The 20,276-nt window shown below is 34.5% G+C and overlaps 2 protein-coding genes and 2 long non-coding RNA genes across 9 annotated transcripts; 2 read left to right on the top strand and 2 right to left on the bottom strand.

Moving 5' to 3' along the window:
- Positions 1–303: 303 nt before the first annotated feature.
- On the top strand, positions 304–1,260 carry LOC147762127 (uncharacterized). The gene is made up of 2 exons (XR_015334089.1): positions 304–479; positions 1,120–1,260. It is a non-coding gene; the product is annotated as an uncharacterized LOC147762127 (long non-coding RNA).
- Positions 1,261–2,274: 1,014 nt separating this feature from the next.
- Positions 2,275–19,337, bottom strand: LOC106158295 (uncharacterized). Of its 6 annotated transcripts, none has more exons than XR_015334192.1 (7): positions 19,245–19,337; positions 18,343–18,444; positions 8,549–8,628; positions 8,038–8,117; positions 7,524–7,603; positions 4,210–5,449; positions 2,275–3,163 (listed from the first exon to the last, which is right to left on the bottom strand). It is a non-coding gene; the product is annotated as an uncharacterized LOC106158295 (long non-coding RNA). The 6 variants fall into 6 exon arrangements; XR_015334194.1 differs by having other exon boundaries at positions 7,524–7,600; XR_001237900.3 differs by having other exon boundaries at positions 8,038–8,114.
- Positions 10,630–14,673, top strand: LOC112042443 (uncharacterized). The gene is made up of 4 exons (XM_024077010.2): positions 10,630–11,021; positions 11,732–11,965; positions 12,257–12,398; positions 13,848–14,673. The coding sequence occupies exons 1-4, from the start codon at positions 10,729–10,731 to the stop codon at positions 14,631–14,633; spliced, it is 1,455 nt and encodes a 484-aa protein (XP_023932778.2). The 5' UTR covers positions 10,630–10,728; the 3' UTR covers positions 14,634–14,673.
- LOC106158290 (uncharacterized) lies at positions 12,044–17,816 on the bottom strand. Its single transcript, XM_024077011.2, has 4 exons — positions 15,797–17,816; positions 15,371–15,486; positions 14,640–14,716; positions 12,044–13,702 (listed from the first exon to the last, which is right to left on the bottom strand). Exons 1-4 carry the CDS (start codon positions 16,109–16,111, stop codon positions 12,591–12,593), a joined length of 1,620 nt encoding a protein of 539 aa, XP_023932779.2. The 5' UTR covers positions 16,112–17,816; the 3' UTR covers positions 12,044–12,590.
- Positions 19,338–20,276: the final 939 nt, after the last annotated feature.

Below are 20,276 nucleotides of genomic sequence, written 5' to 3'. Positions count from 1 at the left end.
TTCTTTTGTGAAGGATTCTCTAGTTGAAAGAGCTGTGCAGAGTAAGTTTTAAAAGAGAACAACACTAACTGCAAGTTGATTACATCATTCAACAAGTATATGTTGAAAATAAGTGAAAAAGTGAATGCAACTATAAACCTTAAGATTTCAACATAACAACAATGTGCGAGGCATGTATATAAAGTATTCTTCAAAGCAGTTTTAGCACTTTGTTTTTTTTAATATCCAAGACATTTTTCTGCCTACCTCTCTACCTTTTCTTTATATGAACAAGTGTGCGGGAAGCTTAAAATTTTGCTGGAAGGGACACTTTGCTGTGAATATCTATAGTTGGTGGCTCATCGAAACTCTCACAAAGTGTACCAAAAAGTCAAGTACCTTTGTGATAAAGAAGTTACTAGAAAGTTTTTTCAGCCCACAAGAACTGTCAGCAACAGTTTCTTTTGTGAAGGATTCTCTAGTTGAAAGAGCTGTGCAGAGTAAGTTTTAAAAGAGAACAACACTAACTGCAAGTTGATTACATCATTCAACAAGTATATGTTGAAAATAAGTGAAAAAGTGAATGCAACTATAAACCTTAAGATTTCAACATAACAACAATGTGCGAGGCATGTATATAAAGTATTCTTCAAAGCAGTTTTAGCACTTTGTTTTTTTTAATATCCAAGACATTTTTCTGCCTACCTCTCTACCTTTTCTTTATATGAACAAGTGTGCGGGAAGCTTAAAATTTTGCTAAGGGGTACCTTGCATATGTTTCAATGTTACTTATGAAATTATGTAGGTAATTGAACATTTCTGAATCCAAAACTTAAGTGAATGCAACTATAAACCTTAAGATTTCAACATAACAACAATGTGCGAGGCATGTATATAAAGTATTCTTCAAAGCAGTTTTAGCACTTTGTTTTTTTTAATATCCAAGACATTTTTCTGCCTACCTCTCTACCTTTTCTTTATATGAACAATAAACACTTGAACTTGATTTTAGGACTTCTCAAACAGTAATGTGTATATTGATGGTTTTTTGTCCTCCACATGGATGTTAAAGATTTGGATGTTAAGCATTGTGCACAGTGTGGTAAATTTGTAGGACTTTTATGGTATACTTTTTTTTAGATGGACGTAGCAGGACAGGATGAGTAAAGGAGAGAAATGTGACAGAAAGACGTAAAGAAGAGAAATATGGACATGGCTTGGATTTTGCTGATTTTGTTCGATTTTTTAATTTGATTAATAAAGCACAATATATGACTGTAATTTCTTGTTTGTTGTTGATAAACGGATTTAACAATATTTCTGTTTGCACGTCTTTAAATATGTAACTCAGAACCTGTCTTTATAGAATAAATATTAACTGATTGAAAAAACGAGTGAATAAAATTTAAATTGTGTTATAAAATATTTAAATTAGTGTGCAAGAAAGTATGCAAAAAGTGCACAGGAGGTGTGCAAGAAGTGCACAAGAGGTGTGCAAAAAGTACGCAGGAGGTGTGCAAGACATATGCAGGAGGTGTGCAAGATGTGCGCAGGATGTGTGCAAAAAGTACGCAGAAGGTATGCAAGAAGTACGCAGAAGGTATGCAAGAAGTGTGTTGGTTGTGGTGTTGGGGGTGTGCAGAGAGTGTGCAGGAGATGTGCAAGGAGTGTGCGGGAGGTGCGTATTTTACCATGCAAATGAGGCGTGCTGCGCATCCGCAGAAACCCTTACTGTGAATCTGCTGCGCATCCGCAGAAACAGTGTGCGGGAAGCTTAAAATTTTGCTAAGGGGTACCTTGCATATGTTTCAATGTTACTTATGAAATTATGTAGGTAATTGAACATTTCTGAATCCAAAACTTAAGTTTAAAATAAAACCAACTTGTTTTTCTTTATTTTGCACAGACAAATTCATCCTTTCTTAAATTAATATTTTAAAGGGTTAACAACTGTTTGTATGAAATTCACATTTAAGAATAAATAGTGTAAAGAACCCATAGGAATACAATATATATATATTCCATTTTACCACCAAAATGGTAGTTTTCACAATATTTTTGGAAACTGTTCTTGCCATCCAATCACATGGTGGCTGTACTCTGTAATCTTTTGAAATATTAAAACAAATTAAAAAATTACAGTACAGACTAATTTTGAATGTCAAAACTGATTCAGTACCCCAGTAACTATTAATATTGGTAAGAAGGGGGAAATTGTCATTTACTCCAGGAGAATCCATTTTGGGCTGATATGAACAGTTACCTCTTTTATATTCAATAAAAAAACAGAGGGTAAAAAAAACAACAGGATATAATTTTATTTTCAAAACAATGGTACAAGTATACATGCACAGGAAATCCATATGCATGGGCGCTAGTAAGAATACACAAAGTATTTAGTTATACAAAGTGTGTAAAAATTTAAAAAATACATAAATAAAAACAAAAAATATTTCCAAACTTAATGAAAAAAATTCACTTTCATTGCACTAGGTTGAACTTAATGACTTTCCTTTTTTTTTTTTTTGCTGAAGAAATTTTCATACATGTTCCGTCTTCAAATGCATTACCTCAAAAAACATTAGCTATCCTTTTAAGACTTAAAATAAGAGAAAAATATGCTGACCACCAAGGACAATTTATGTCTTTATTCAAAACAGTTCCATATGCTTGTATTTGATATCTGATATTAAAATATGGGAATATGTAACTTGCTTCCTAAAAGGGCTCTACCTGTATTTGTGAACACCAGGCATTATATACTGGATATAAATGGACGTGGACTGTAAATATATTCAAAGTACCTCTTTTACTATTCTGACATTTTTTTTCTTTTTAAATTCTTGTTTGAATCTGAAAAGCAGTCTGGTTCCTGGGAGTCCAATTAGAAAAAAATGTGTCCATAATAACACTTGTTTGCAACACTGCCATCCAATTATCTTAAAGAAATACCACCGAAGTCATATTTCTTTTAAAAAATTCAATATTTATGTTTCAAAAAATGTAAGTGCTGCCAAAGAATACTTTGATAACCAATTTTCACTAAGGGCTTGGTGACAGTTTTTTTAATATGACTAATAGGAATGCATGATAACGATGCAGCATATCATCGTGATCACTTTTCAGGGCACTTCAAAGCCTGGCAGAGATTCTGTAATATCTGAAAAAACTGTTCTTCTTTTATCTGGAAAAGAAAATCAGAATAAATCCAGAATTTACAATTCCATGCAACTAAAAGTAAAAACAATCTGTTTACACCCATCACCCATTTTCAATATATAGGTCCATTTAACATTAAAAAATTGACTAACAATGAGCGAGGGACGGAAGATATGTCCAAGTGGTACTTAACTAACACAAGTCTAGGAACTCACATAATAAAATAATAATTACTGGCTTTATCTTTTTTCATACAGAAAACATAAGTGGATTATATTTTAAACCTTTATTACTGTTGTTCTTAGAACCATAATACATTCCCCAATAGATCTACTTCATTTTAACTTAAGTAAAAAATCTACAACTTCAACAGTAAGTGAGTATGGTGTATAAATGTCTCAACTTTCATTTTCATACCTGTACTAGCAAGTCATGGATTTAAAAATTTTCGATGATTTATAAAATAAACCCTACACTTTCAAATGGACCTTTATACTGAAAATGAGTGTTAACTGATCATGAAAAAAAGCTCATATTACATAAATACTTCTACCATTCTACATGTATATCCAAACATCTTTTTCCTTACATCAATGTTGGAAAGTTTTAAAAATTTTATCAGCCTGAAAAAAAGACAAGGGAAATGTTAAATCTTGCCAAATACTCCCCTGACCTATTGCTAATTATTACAAATAAAAGGTGATGTATTCATAATTCAATCAATATATACAACTCTAAAGCACATTATCTGTGCTTTACACGACAGGTGCTACATGTACATTGTACAGCTACAGTACACGTACGTACTAATTAAGGCACATGTTATGTAATATTAGTATTCTAAATAACACTAGATCAAAAGTTAATCTTAAAACTGAACTGTAGTCGGAGTTAGAGTACTCTGAATGAGCCTGCGTCGGTCACACAGTGCACATTTTAACAACAAACCTACAAGATACAATGTATAACAAATATGTTTGATTATGTACAGTAGTGGAGCGAAACTAGCACATTTCTCGTAATAAAAAGCATTTATATATATTTTACAATCTAAATAATTTGTATACGTACCTGATAATGAGTCTCTGACATGCTATAAATATGTGGGTTCCATATTTCAGCAAGGATAAAAATCATAACTTGCCGCACAACCTACTTCACCTGTCCCTGCCTCGTGGTAAATTGTGGGGTTTCGTTGGAAAGCACCTCAGTTCACCTCTCGTTTAGTGGATGGGATTTCGGGTAAATTTACTAAATTTGTATTAAGTTTTTGGTCTTTGATAAAAGAAATGTTTATTCTGTTTCTTAAATTTATATTTGACTTATATGGGTCTATAAAGGTGCATTTTAGCACCCAAATCTGCGCGTCACATGATTTGTATCACATGACTTTTTTGAACTTCCACAGTTCAAGGTCAAAAAAATACTGTCGTAGCAAGTTATGGAACATCATTGCTTTGCATGAAAATTGAGGTTAGTCACTAACTTTTTTGGATGAATAAACGTAATTTTAAGTTCGGAAATGAATGAGATGTGCACTTTTATCGGAGGTGCCTCAGGGGAGAAATTTTGCTCTGTTTTTTCACAACTTTTCTGATTTTCTGTCGAGACTTCTTAACCAGAGAGTGTGCGGGAAATTCCCTTCAAAATCGAAAACCTGGATATATATTCGACCATTTTATTAATTCTAAGCCAATTTCGTATTTGGAAACAATTTCCTCGCAATATAGTCCCTCGCTATACAAAAGCATTTTCGGACATGTAAAATTTTTCAGTTTTCTTGATTCAGAGAGAAATAATTGTAACTCTGTACAGTGCATTGACAAAATCTTACAGTTTTTCAATAGACGGATAACTCCTTGTTTAGTCTCTAAAATATGGAAAGTCAATTCACTATAGTTTTTTCGCAAAGTTTATTTATTTCCGACGTATGCATTTTTCATCGCGCCAATGTTTTGGTGCTATTTCGTGACCCGGACGTAGCAGAAAATACATGACGTTTCAAATCACACCTAAATCCTGACAGTATGTGTCCTACTGTATAAAACTGCATGAAGAAGATAACAAGACTCCATTGCGAATTAACTTTCACAATGCTCTATGCTTCAGGTTTCCAAGAGTCCCATGTAATACAATAACATCGAAGAGTATAGCCTGAGAGTAATATAAATATGAGGCCGTGTATGAAAGATTTTACAAATTAAAAAAATCAAGAATTTAAACACATCGTGCACATCACTTAAGTCATTTCACAAAAATTGCACCAAATTGCACTCTACTTTTATCGATCTCAACACCTTGTCTGATCCACCTGAAAGAAATATAGTGAACATGAGACAAACTAACACGTTTACATGTAGGCGAAGGGGGTATACTTCAATATTGATTACAAACAATACCAACAGTGATTCAAGACAGTTGCCTGTCTTTCACACATTTACACAAACACACGAAGGTCGAGTCGCGATATCTCTCTCTTTCGAACAAGCAAAGGGCTGACCTGAAGTAAGCTTTCTAAACTAATTTCCTTTTGATTGTATATTGTAATTACTCCACTTGCTCGCCTCCATTGTCTTGTAAAAGTGACAAAGAATGTGTTGTTTCACACTCGAGTTAACAGAACTTTACACAACTCCTTTGTCTTGTTGCATAATGTCTTTATCAAGGTTATAATCAGTGTGAAGAGGGCGTCTTGCCTCACTTAAAAAGGCAGTTGATTTTCATACTGGTTGTTGCTTAACTTATGCTAACCCACTTTGTACAAATATGATTTCAATAAATCGACAAAATTATGACATTTATGAACATTGTGTATCAAACGTTTTGATACGATTGAAATAAATGGACAAGAAGGATTACGGTATTAGTTATTATTTACCTTTGGCATTAACTTCACCCTGCTATATAAATGAACAAATGTTGCAGATTGTAACAAAAAAATTATTATAGTGTTTTTATGACATATGCTTTACATATTTGATAGCGAAACACTCCTCGGCTTTAATGAATCACCTGATGTTAACTATGTCTCCCCCTCCCATGCCTCCCGAAAAAAACTGCTTCTTTCAATTTCGAAATGAATTGTTTTTTTTAGACAAATATGTTCATTAAACCTTTTACTACTCATTGTACAGCATGTTGTAATCGATATTTAAAAAAGTTAATTATTGTACTCCGCTTTTCAGTGTTCATCCTGGTGCTTTCATCGGGGATACCCGTAAATTCAGAATTAATAGCTAAATAGCTTAATAGCTAAAACGCAAATGGACATCTGCCCTAATTTGTCAGATAACAAAAAATGCCAGTGTTCCAAGCGGAGGATACACTTTCCTGAAGGTAGCGGCGCTGAACGGCGTTTTTTCTGAACAACTTACCTGTGAACCTGTATTAGTTACGAAAAGCCCCCTTTTTCAACGGGAGAGTTTTATTAATTAATTCATGTCACAGAGTAAATTTATACAGGCAAAATTTCATTCAAGGAACTAGTTCCAAGAAATGAACGAGAGTAAAATAAGTCAGCACAAATATAAACCATACAACAATGAGTCTATATTTAAAGTATAATCCCTCCTGTTATGGGCCATCACCTTGGTGCAAAACAGTCTATTGTTTTCTTCCACCACAAGTCCCTTTAATTAATGTATCTGTTTCTTTCCCTTCCACTTTCACTTGTTAGAAGCAGGGTAAATAATTAAGCACTCAAAATCTGCATCACCAATCTTCAGAAAAGAATAAGTGAATGAAACATTGGGCTGGTCCACAATGTCCGACACAGCAGAATGAATCAAATAACAGCTTTCACAGATTCAACTGAAGTTAGCTATATAGTGTCACTACAAATATAATCCGCTGCACGCACAAAGCTGTTGAACAAAAGGATAGTTCGGTACGGGAGACCGTTTGTTTACATAAGTACTCTAAGGGGGGGGGGGGGGGGTGTGCCTACACAGGTGACCAGGAGATTAGGCTAGTCACTATATTCCGTCAAAAATCGTTTAGCGACCCTATCATTAGCACACTTCCTCTACTGTTTTTTCTGTCGTTTTAATCGCATCTAATCTTCTTATGGTAGACGGAATAAATGTACACATACATAAAATTAGGATGGTATACACATTTCATGCGACAACAGACAATGCACAGACATTATAATGCACACATGGAATTTTGTCTATATCAAAATTTTTGCTTAGTGAACCAACTCCCCCCCCAACTCTGAACAGTTCACATTAACCCTTGTCACCTTGAAAATAAATAAAATTGATTTAGATCTAAGTGACCCATTTACAAATGATAATTAATTTCTCAGTTACGAGATATAGTGGCAATGGTCAAACTGCGATTAAAGAGAATCTCCAGAATGGCAATATCGTTGTTGCACTGACCTGTGCTGAGGCTGCGAGGTTGAGATCAATTTAACTGTCCTCAGTGTGATGATAATCCAGGAAACACATGTTCATCTCTACTGAAAACAGATAATACATCAAAAATAAAATATATTTATAGACACATACAGTAGTAACAACACGGAAATAACACAGTGATCAAAATATATTATTATATTGTATTATAATAAACATATACAGCGACAATAAAGACATATATAGACAGTGATCAGAATATATATCCAGTCACATTCAATGTCATAACAGATAATGCACAGGCATCAGAATGAATACATGGAATTTTGTTTATATCAAAATTTTTGCCTAGCGAACCCTCCCCCTCAACTCCAAACAGTTCACATTAACCCTTGTCACCTTGAAAATATATAAAACTGATTTAGATCTAAGTGACCCATTTACAAATGATAATTTCTCAGTTAACAACATATAGTGGTGATGGTCAAACTGCGATTAAAGACAATCACCAGTATGGCAATATCCTTGTTGTACTGACCTGTGCTGAGGCTGTGGGGTTGAGATCAGTTCAGCTGTCCTCAGTGTGATGATAATCCAGGAAACACATGTTCATCTCTACTGAAAAAAGATAATACATCAAAAATAAAATATATTTATAGACACATACAGTAGAAACAACACAGAAATAACACTGTGATCAAAATATATTACTATATTATAATAAACATATACAACGCCAATAAAGACAAAGACAGCGATCAGAATACATATACACATTTCATGTGACAATTAACATGCAGACAATGCACAGGCATTATAATGCACACATGGAATTTTGTCTATATCAAAATTTTTGCTTAGCGAACCAACCCCCCCAACTCCGAACATTTCACATTAACCTTTGTGTCACCTTGATAATATATAAAACTAATTTGGATCTAAATGACCCATTTACAAATGATAATTTCTCAGTTAACAACATATAGTGGCGATGGTCACACTGCGGTTAAAGACAATCACCAGTATGGCAATATCGTTGTTGCACTGACCTGTGCTGAGGCTGCCGGGTTGAGGTCAGTTCAGATGTCCTCAGTGTGATAATAATCCAGGAAATACACCTTCATCTCTACTAAAAATAGATAATATATCATCAATAAAAATATTTATAGACACATACAGTAGTGACAACAAAGAAATAACATAGTGATCAAAATATATTAATATATTATATAATAAACACATACAGTGACAATAAATACATACAGTTTTGTGCAGAGAAGATGACATTACGGATATGCTTACTTCAAAAACGATTAAGTTGTCTTACGTATGCCCCTTAGGAGCACAAAAGAATTGTGTGAAAATTTGTACTTACGTATATTTTACAGACATCTTACGTACATGTACATCTTACACACATGCAGCGATGAGTAAGAAGGGGTGGGCTTATGTAAATAGGGTGACGGCGGGGTTTTTCTCGCCTTGCGGCAACACAACCATGCATGAAAAGAGGCGTGATATATGATCCCGCTTAATTGTGGGCTATTAAATCGTCTTCTGTTACGCTGCGACGCGACCCAAACATGACTTTGCCCTGGTTAGAATTGGACGTTTAAGAGTAATTTACATTGATTTATTGATTTCTTGTAAAAAATCAATCCCAACAGAGACTACTAGGATGCCCAGTCAATCCTTACTCTCGCCAGCAGTTATGCACGCGATTCTTCTTTTAAAAGGTGTAAGGCATTTTTTCAAACAACTTGTTTCTCAAGCTCCGCCAACTTTAAAATGGCCAAAAAAGAATAAAATAAATAAAATTGAAACCAAAAATAATTTTGTTTTTTTTTTCTCTGACGTCTGACTGATCATACTGTTCAATTGGAATAACATAAACGCAAAAATTCTTTTTCACGGTACTCTCACGTCACATGACTGCCTACAAGTTGTAAACGAAGGCCATTTGTGCCAAGGTAAACGCTTGGTTCATTTCCTCGAACTTCCGGTTTTTAAGCCAATCAGTACTTCATTGATATTTTACACAACACGTTCGACTACATGTGTCAAATTAATGCAAAATGGCCGGAAAGTGAGCTGGAGTAGCCGTCTTGATTTAAGCAGGAATTTGACCACTGTTGTGTGGCTCAGTTTATAGTGAAGAAGGGACCAAAAGCAACGTCCAATCCTATGTAATGAACATCAAACTTACAGATCACATCAACAACATAACAGTGTAAATCTTAAGGGAACCTTCTTTCTGTAATGTTTGAGTTAATAGGTGGTGGGCAGAGTCTTATTATTCAATGATGATAATAATAATTGTAGAAGTAGGGCTACATGTAGTCGCACAAAAGCACATTCCTTAATTCTGTGATCTATTCTAGGGTGTAGGTTTTCGTATATTTTTTAACTGTACCATTAACTTTCCAACTTTGGACAACTGGTGAGCAGACATCTCTGTGCTTTAGATTTCCTCTAGGGATGACAATTTCACTGTTGTCAGGTGCTGGTCTCGTATCGGCAGTTGCCGCAGGGAGCGTGATTGAAATCAAACTTGGCACATCTTGAAAGTTTAAGTGGGACAAAAGATTTTCAGGTGACACTTTTAATCAGAGCTGCCACGTAAGCTAACAGTTTAATTACTGCAACGTACAGGTAAATTGAGAGTTGCAATAAGATCACCTTCTTCCTATTTCTCCATCAACATATTTCTTGAGACTGCCTTTATTTTCGTTCACTGTACAACAAGGATAATTATCAAACGAAGAACATTGTATGGAGAAGGGATTTTTATTCATTATTTTATTCATGAAACAATAAGCAAACTGCTCGTTTCAACAGAAGGATGGGAATATAAAACCATTAATTTAAAATAAAGTTCTTAGAAAACTGCTTGCTTAAAGCATTCCATCAAGATACACATGAACTAAATCTGGATTGAATAAGTTGTATGAATAATATCATAAAAGAATATTTGCTATATGAATATATGCCAGACATTTCACTCATTGCGATAGATAGAATATTCTGATATAAATTCGGAAAAAAAACAGAAGGTACTGGTGACAGCCCGTATCGGTAATGTATAATTTGGCAGAGCAAGCTTACATGCACCAAACCAAGCAAATTTCAAAAAACAATTTTTGTAACATATTTATTCACCGTTCCGAGATGAGCGGATAAGCTCCGCCCCCTTAGATATTGTTGCTACGTGTAACAAGCTATAGTCAAAATGGCGACCGAGCAGACGAACATCGTGTCAGATTCCTTAGAGAAAATACCTGAAAATATCGCAGTTAATTTCCTTCCGAATAGTAAATCTTTATCCAAAAAAGCTCTTGAAAAAGGACTGAATTATTTTACGCAAGGTTATATTCACAATGTGAAGATTTCCGAGAGAAACGGAACAATTTATGTTGATGCAAACTGTTGGCGGTCGATGAGGAAAAATGAAGAACCGCACAAACTCCAAATCAAAATCGACGATAACATGTTATCAGATTCATTTTGTTCTTGTAAAGCCGGGTAAGTTTTTACATTTTCTACTTTTTTCTTTCAATTAAGATACTTTTAGAGGTACAAATGTTGCGTACGCCATTCACGCCTTTCATTTGATCTATTATATCTAGCCTACTGTAGTACCACACTCGTGGACATGTTTATATTTGCGCAGTGAAACTTCTGTAGAATGTGACACGATATTGAGTCATTCAGAATGTGATAAATATATATTTTGGTCAAATGGTGTTTATTACAAGTACATAATTAGATTTCTGTGTTGTTTTACACACAATGATTAGAAACCACCCTTGAAAACGTGTTAAGTGTTCTCTTGTATTTGATTTTTTTTTTTTTTTTTTTTTTGGGGGGGGGGGAGTATAGATTTGAGTAAAAAATGATTTTGACAGTTTGGAAAAATAATTCTTACCATATGAGGTGTATTAAATTTGAAGCAAAAATATTAGTCTCACTGCATCAAGAAAAAAATTTAAAAAGTCTTCACCAGACAAAAATCCAAAACCACCCCCTAGAAAATCAAATGGTTGCTGCCTCAGCAAGTTTTTTTAATAGACTGTTAACTTGCATTTTTTTCATCCCTATTCCCAGTATGTTTTGAATAAATTTTTAAAAATATATAGATATTTATTTTCATGAATCCAGCATTTTCAACCATGTGCTGAATGCTTTATTTTGCTTTTCCCCAGAAAAATCATGACAAATTATTAATTTTTCAGTTTGAATGGACATTGTTCCCATATAGTTGGATTCCTCAAGACACTCCAGGGATTTAAACTTCACAATTTCACACATGTACCAGACCAACAAAGCTGTACTAGCATACCACAGCAGTGGCATGTACCAAGGGGTGACAAAATTCAGCCAGTGCCATTGAACCATGTTGTAGTAGCAAGGCCTGTTGAAAATAGGAAAAGACGTCCTGTTTTGTGTCACATTGAGCCAGACTGTGTGTAAGTATGCATTGGATATTGTACACACATATCATTTGGGACGAGGCCTTTAAGATCTAACTTAAATAACTCATATGCTTGAAAGCCCATACTATGGTTTTTATTACATACTTTTTAGCAATAAAATTCTACAGAGATAATATTTTTATGTACAGGACAGACATCGGGTAGTTTGTTTTCGACCCGAGTGTAGTGTTACATTGTGTAACACTCAAATTACACTAGATGATTTAGTAGTATTATTTCAAAACCTGGGTGTTCAAGTTATGTGAAAATATTGTTGAATTTCAGATTACCAAAGATAACCCATCAAGACATCAACATCCTCAAAAACATGAAAGGGACCCCATTAGCCTATATTGCTTCAGTGGATGTTCCAAAAGTAGATACACCATTAGGAGAAGTGCAACTTGGCTCATATCTATCTTATCAGGTAAAAATCTGTGTGATATCGCATTACATTTCGACAACAAGTTCTCATCAGCTTTTGGCCAAAAAATGGCAAAATAGGGGTTAAAAAATCACTGTATACAATAAAGCATTTTTCACTTCTATATATACACATTTTCATTTAAATAAGTACCATTAAAAGTTATTTCTACAATTATACTTCATTTTTTAATCATCAATTATCTTCATGTGAGCTTTTATCAGTGACAAAAGTATCTTGAAATAAAGTTAAAAAGCAACATATTGTCCATATCTTATTTACACTCTGAAATAAGTTAGTTGGTATAATGTTTGAAATAATTTGGTAAGTTTTAACTTTTGCAATTAGTCTTTCAATGTGAACCCTGTGTTTAGCTATTTTTTGAGTCTGGTATGTTTGTGCTGCTGTCATTTGGGCCCCACTAGATGAAAATGGAGGAATGTTCAATCTGAGCCCTAATGTTTTTAATTCTTTTTCTATTGTAAATCCTTTGTCAGCCATGACAGAGTCTCCTTCAGCAATATAACCTTGTTGCTTAAGCTTATCTAATTGTTCATAAAATCCACTCTGTTCAGTTATGCATTTATCAGATATAGACCCAGTAAATAGTTCTGAAATGAAAATAACAGATTCACTGGGATCACAGCCAATAAGACCCTTCAGTGTTGTATTGGACTTGTAATCACTATACATCTGACTTTGCAAACCAAGAGCAGATGGAGTTTGTGTTTTGAACTCTGTACCATCAATAATAACCAATGTATTTGGAAAATCAGCTTTAAAGTCTTTTGGCATATTCTCAATAATGATATTTCTATGTGGCCAAATTGACAGTTGTCCAAACTTAAGATGCATGTGGGCTATCCATGTATTAAAAACAATTCCAGCAGACTGAACAGTTAAACCAAACCTAATGGCAATATCCTTTAAACCAAAATTATGACGTAACCATATCAACACAGAAAATAAGCAGTCCTCTTGTGTCAAAATTTTAATATCATTCCGCCCTTTTTCATACTGTAGTATATAGTTGTCTGGTAGCAAAAAATTGAACAGACTTTTAAACCGCTCATGAGTAATTCCTGTGTAGTACTTAAAGAGTCCTTTTATCTTCTGTTCTTTGTCTAAAATGCTTTCTATTCCAAATTTCATTTGATCATCAATTTTTTCCTTCAGCTGTTTATTTTCGTCTTTCAATTTCATGATCATTGACTCCAACTGCTTGATTTTGTTATTTTTCAAATCTAATTCACCACGCAATATGTGTAAATCCGTAGATGTAGCTAACATGTCCATTGGAGAAACCCCTGCAATAAAAAAATATATATTTATATATTTATATATAGATAGATAGATAGATAGATAGATTTACAATTATAATAAATGTATATGCTGACATGAGTTCTTATTTAAATATACATTTAATTTTCAATTATGACTGGTTTATTTCAGACAAGAAACATCAAAAGGACAGAGGAACCAGTCCACGGAATTGGGTGTGGTGACAACTCTGTTTTCAAACCATCGCCAGTGATTTTACCCGAGGAATATGTTATTTTGAACAATGAATATAATGACACAGATTTTGTTAAGCTGGAACTTAAAACCAGAGATCAATCTTTGTCAAAAGATTGGTTTGAGGCACGCAAGACCAGACTAACTGCCTCAAATTTTGGTCGTGTGATCAATAGAAAATCAGTACCTACTGAAAAATTTTTACGAAACTTATTTTCATCAAAACAGATTACAGCTCCATCTTTAGAATATGGAAAACGTCATGAAAGTGAAGCTAAGAAGGGGTACATGGAGCGACACAGAAATACCCATTTTCATGAATGTGGGTTAGTTATTAACAAGGACTACGCATTCCTGGGGGCAACTCCAGATGGAAAGTTGTGTGACAATGGACAAACCGGAATTGTAGAAATTAAATGTCCCTTCACAGCAAGAAACATGAAAATTTCGACTGCATGCGAAGACATTGCCAATTTTTGTCTTGAAAACAATAATGGGGAAATAAGATTAAAAACAACCCATGACTATTACGCTCAAATTCAAGGACAGCTCATGATAACAGGATGCGACTTCTGTGAATTTATTGTATTTACACAATGTGATATGCACATTCAGAGGATTATGCCAGATCAAGCTTACATGACAGAACTTCTACAAAAACTATCCAGATTTTTCAAAGACTTTGCAAAACCATTTTTGTCTAACACTTTAAGCTTGAAATAAACTTACACTGTTCTTCTGTCTGAGTGCTTGTACCAGTTTCTGTTTCAACAGTTGATTCAGATGCATGTGAATTATCCTCACCACTGCAAGAACAAAAAATAATTTAAACTAAAAAAAATTATAATCTATGAATTTTTTGTTATGTTTACAGCTGGGGACATTAAATAAAGAATGTTGTTCACAAATAAATGAAATTATTGAATGGGGACCACAAGTCCAATTTTTAAAAACTTTATTTATGTCATGGAACATTATCCATAAATTTTGTGATCACTTGTACACCAGAACCAAATAAATTTCCCACTGAATGCATTTCAAAGGTTTTGAGCATGAGCAAAACATTAGGGTCAGCTATTCTAATATCCAGGAACGTACAAAGAATTGTATTTCAGACGGCATTCTTGCTCATTCTGTCTCGGGCCTATATCTGGAATGTGCAAGAATCATTTGATGTTCATTCTGAGCATTCTAGCGGCATTCTTTCTAAGCCGTAAGAATAAAGGTAAATTTGAAATTCCCTCCCAAATGGTGCACGAAATTAAAATTTTATTCATTCCAGTTGGTTCTGCTTGATTCCTGCTGATTCCGAATAAGTGTGACAGGGGTATTAGTTTGAACAAAGCATATTCTGTTGTGTACATAATTCCTGATCAACTTTTATCAAGAAACGAGTAATTGAAAATTATGCTTAATTTACATGTTCTCAGATGTTTTGATGTGTAATATAATAATATTACCTTTCAACCTCCTGCAATAGTCTTTTCCTTGCTTTCCTTGCTTTTCTGAAGACACTGCAGTCAAAGGGAATAGGGTCAGGATAATCTGATGTTGGGCCAATGGCATTTTTGAAATGCTACATGAATAAAAAAATGTATAGTTTTTATCATAAGGGTTTATGGTTTAAAGACTTAAACATCAAACATATTTCCATAACACTGGTGGTTTAACAAGGAAAAAGCCCCAGTAAACAGGGAAAATACACAATATTTCGATGCGTGGCTGTTACATTCCCTGTCCTGCAATACAAACTTACTAAATCTGTCGCCATATTAATATTCGGCGCCATCTTCACGTTTTGAATACCGTTTACTGTGAATAAATTGTTTTTGTAATGAACTGAATAAGTTAATACTTGCACTGCATAAATAAGAGCTTTAACTCACCTTTGAACATATGTATGTGTTTTTTGTTACATTCTTAACGCTAAACTGCCTGTGTGGACGACCGCATGCACGAATCCAGGTTAGACACTTCTCCAGCTGTGTTTTTGGCTTCGGAAAAGCAATGAAATACACCCCTTCCATTCGTTCCGGATAACGAGAATCAGATTTGCAACACCCATAACAACAGTGTTTTACTGGCATGACTTTGTCGGAGAAACGTATTCTTAAGTGACAAAAAATGCAAAAATCTTCAGCGTAATCTGATACACCGGACAGATGATTGTTTGTCCGGTAAGATGGCAGCTGTTTACACATGCGTATCACGTGACATTAATTATACGGTTCTACTGGTTAAAACAATGCTGTCAATCACTCATCTCGGAACGGTGAATTGGTAATGGTAGCCGGTCAGATTCCTTGAAAACATTATATAACCATGCTGGCAGAGACTAATAGAAAAGTGCAATAAAAACAGATTTGCTAGGTCAGCAAGTAGATGTAGTTATCAATGAAGGTTACTTCTGACAAATGAATTGCGGTAAAAAATGATAAAAATTTTCACCACAATCAAAATAAGCCGTAAAGCCAAAATGTCACATAAGATGACAAAATTACAAGTAAGACGTGGCACTTCTTTGACATTTTAAGTCGAACAAAAGATTTTGGTGACACGTTTAATCAGAGCTCACTTGCCACGTAAGTTAGATTAATAACTCCAAAGTACAGGTAGACTGAGATTTTCGATAAGATCATCCTCTCATTTCTCCATCTCCGCAATTCTTTGGAGCGTTCGATAAGATCTAAAGGGACCCGGGCAAGTGGATTACACGCAATTACCATGATTGTTGATTATCTTCCTTAAATGCTTGCTTAATCTCCAATCATACTTTTTGTCGACTCCATGTTCTTAGAAAATCCTTTTAAAAACCCTTTCTACAAGCATTTAATTTGACGTACGAGTCAATGGATATAATCTCCAATCTCCAATTGAATACTCCGCGCCGCTTCATAATTAAAAGTAAAAAAAAAAAGAAAAACGTGTTTGGATAGATTACCCGGCCAATGTTGTTCTTCGTGATCGAAAATGATGTTAAAAGGTTAACAGGTTAGGGCAAAGCCAGGTTAAACTGCAATCAATTATATGTTCAAAATTTATAATAGTGTGAGCATTTCAATGTAATAATTTGAGATGAAATTGATGACTTGGGGAAAAATGTAAAATACGCCGTCTTAAGCCTAGGTCCCAACCGAACGTACGGGCTGCTACGTGTGGTCTACGGCCAAAAAATGGGGAAAACGTGGGAGTTCGTGCGTGAGGAGCACGTCCATTGTGCGACTTTTGGAGGACGCAAACAGCATGTAGAAACTTTTTGACATGATCAACAGCCGCTACGTGCAATCTTGCTACGTCCTAGCCGGACGCTAGTAACCTGAAAACCATGCGTCCAAAACGTAGTTGGGACCTCGGCTTTATTAGGGTTATGGATCCTTTATTTTCAACATTCAGAATCAATAACACATGGGAAATTTGAAATTTACAACACAATTAACAGCAAAAAAATAAGTAACTATGTGCTATATATGCAGCAAAAACGTCTATTGAAACAATTTTAGGAGTAACATTTTATATTGTAACTGAGCCTTGAGAACCAAGACATCGTTAAGAAAGAAAATGCTATCTAAAATACTATCTAAAGGACAAATACAATGAAAGCGTGCCCCATATAGATGAACAATGATTGTGTGCAGTCGGGCAGATAATCAGATAAGCAACTGGGACTTGGGAGATGACAATTAACACTGTCGCTCAGCAGCATCAGTAGAGAGAGAGGTGGCAATTAAGGCTGTCACTCATCACCTCAAACGAGGCCAACTCGACTTACTTCCCATAACCCAGCTGACACGCTAAGCATTGTGGCCTATTGTGTTTACCCTGTAATTATGTTAAATGTGCGATACATAAGATTAGGGTGGTTTATCCATATCCGTAATGTCATCTTCTCTGCACAAAACTGTATATAGGCAGTGATCAGAATATATATAAACATATTCAATATCACAACAGACAATGCACAGGCATCAGAATGTATACATAAAATTTTGACTAATTCAAGATTTTTCCCAAGCGTCGCCCCCCCCCCCCCTCCGTCAACTGAACAGTTCACGTTAACCCTTGTCACCTTGCACATATTTAAAACTAATATGGATCTTAGGGTGTATTTCCAGAGATTTAGATCGATCCAGGGATTAAAATTTAGATCGACCTAACTCCCTGGGGGTTCACGCTAAATTGCAGTCAGCCGAGCGGGCACTATAGTTAATTACCGCTTTACAGCTTTTAGTAGGCGAACAGATGCTTAATCTGGCCAAGCTGGCAGTAATCTAGTGAGACTCCCCACAGGGATAGATAGATCTAAAAATCTATGGAAATGGGGTGTTAGTGACCCATTTACAAATGATTATTTCTCAGTTACAACATATGGTGGTGATGGTCACAATGGGATTGAAAAGAATCACAAGTGTAGCAATATCGTTGTTGCACTGACCTATGCTGATGCTGTAAGGTTGTAGAACTAGATGGTGAACAGATGAATTCAGCTGTCCTTAGTGTGATGATAATCCAGGAAACACACCTTCAATCATCTCTACTGAAAACAGATAATAAATCATCAATAAGAAATATATATGTAGACATATACAGTAGTTATAACAGAGAAATAATGGAGATCAGGTTATATTATTATGTTATAATAAACACATACAGCGACAATTAAGACATGCGCACAGACAGTGATCAGAATTCATAAAGACACATTCAATGTCACAACAAACAATGCACAGGCATCGGAATGTAAACATGAAATTTTGTCAATATCAAGACCTTTGATAAGCAAACCCTCACGCCCCAACTGATTTTATGTTTTAAAAAGTAAATCCATTGGAATTTCCTTAGAATAACAGGGATCTTAATTCCTGGGTCAAAATCTGGTAGGGCCATTTTGGCCCACTTGGTCAAAAAAAAAAAAAAAAAAAAAAAAAAAAAAAAAAAAAAAAAAAAAAAAAAAAAAATTGGGCCATTTTTAAAAAATGTGTAACACAGTGATCAAAATATATTATTATAATACAATAAACACATACAGTGACAATAAAGACATATACAGTAATCAGAATACATACAGACACATTCAATGTCTCAACAGACAATTGCAAAGTCATCAAGATGTATACATGAAATTTTGTTTATATCAAGACTTTTGCCCAGCGAACCCTCATCCCCCAATTCCAAACAGCTAACATTAACCCTTGTCACCTTGAACATGTCAAAAACTGATTTGGATTTCAATGACCCATTTACAAATGATAATTTCCCAGTTACAACATGTAGTGGCGATGGTCACAATGGGATTGAATAGAATCACCAGTGTAGCAATATCTTTGTTGCACTGACCTTTGCTGATACTGTGTGGTTGTAGAACGAGACAGTGAACAGATGAATTCAACTGTCCTAAGTGTGATGATGATCCAGGAAACACACCTTCATTTCTATTAAAAACAGATAATAAATCATCAATGAAATATATATATATATATATATATATATATATATATATATATATATATATATCGTAGTTACAACACAGACATAACACAGTGATCAAAATATATTATTATATTATAATAAACACATACAGCAACAATAAAGAGATAGACAGTGATCAGAATACATGCAGACACATTCAATGTCTCAACAGACAATGCAAAGTCATCAAGATGTATACATGAAATTTTGTTTATATCAATAGTTTTGCCCAGCGAATGCTCGCCCCCCAACTCCAAACAGTTAACATTAACCCTTGTCACCTTGAACATATCAAAAACTGATTTGGATCTCAATGACCCATTTACGAATGATGATTTCCCAGTTACAACATATAGTGGCGATGGTCACAATGGGATTGAATAGAATCACCAGTGTAGCAATATCTTTGTTGCACTGACCTTTGCTGATACTGTGTGGTTGTAGAACGAGACGGTGAACAGATGAATTCAACTGTCCTCAGTGTGATGATAATCCAGGAAACACACCTTCATTTCTATTAAAAACAGATAATAAATCATCAATAAAAAAAAAAAAATTATATATATATATATATATATATGGTAGTTACAACACAGACATAACACAGTGATCAAAATATATTATTATATTATAATAAACACATACAGGAACAATAAAGACATAGACAGTGATCAGAATACATGCAGACACATTCAATGTCACAACAGACAATGAACAAGCATCAGTTATACATGAAATTTTGTCTATATAAAGATTTTTGCTTAAGGCCCTATTTCACACAAACCACGAATCCCACGAATGGCCAGGAATTGACAAATTTCAGGATTCCTGAGAATTCGTGAGATTTTGCAAATTTGTTGGCCTAATACGGCACGCTCTACGAACCAGTTACGATACAGG

The sequence above is a fragment of the Lingula anatina genome, chromosome 4 (genome assembly GCF_051362555.1).
Source record: "Lingula anatina isolate TDL-2025a chromosome 4, LinAna3.0, whole genome shotgun sequence".
NCBI lineage: Eukaryota > Metazoa > Brachiopoda > Lingulata > Lingulida > Lingulidae > Lingula > Lingula anatina.
Note: the sequence above shows the minus strand (reverse complement) of the source record. Positions and strands in the feature narration are given on the sequence as shown.

Bases quoted from the DNA above. Each gene is read 5' to 3' on its own strand.
- LOC112042443 (XM_024077010.2), top strand. From the start codon at position 10,729: ATGGCGACCGAGCAGACGAACATCGTGTCAGATTCCTTAGAGAAAATA. The intron at 11,022-11,731 runs GTAAGTTTTTAC...TTAATTTTTCAG, and splicing joins TTTTGTTCTTGTAAAGCCGG to TTTGAATGGACATTGTTCCC. The intron at 11,966-12,256 runs GTAAGTATGCAT...GTTGAATTTCAG, and splicing joins CACATTGAGCCAGACTGTGT to ATTACCAAAGATAACCCATC.
- LOC106158290 (XM_024077011.2), bottom strand. From the start codon at position 16,111: ATGTGTAAACAGCTGCCATCTTACCGGACAAACAATCATCTGTCCGGT. The intron at 15,487-15,796 runs GTGAGTTAAAGC...TTATTCATGTAG, and splicing joins ACACATACATATGTTCAAAG to CATTTCAAAAATGCCATTGG. The intron at 14,717-15,370 runs GTAATATTATTA...TTGTTCTTGCAG, and splicing joins CTATTGCAGGAGGTTGAAAG to TGGTGAGGATAATTCACATG.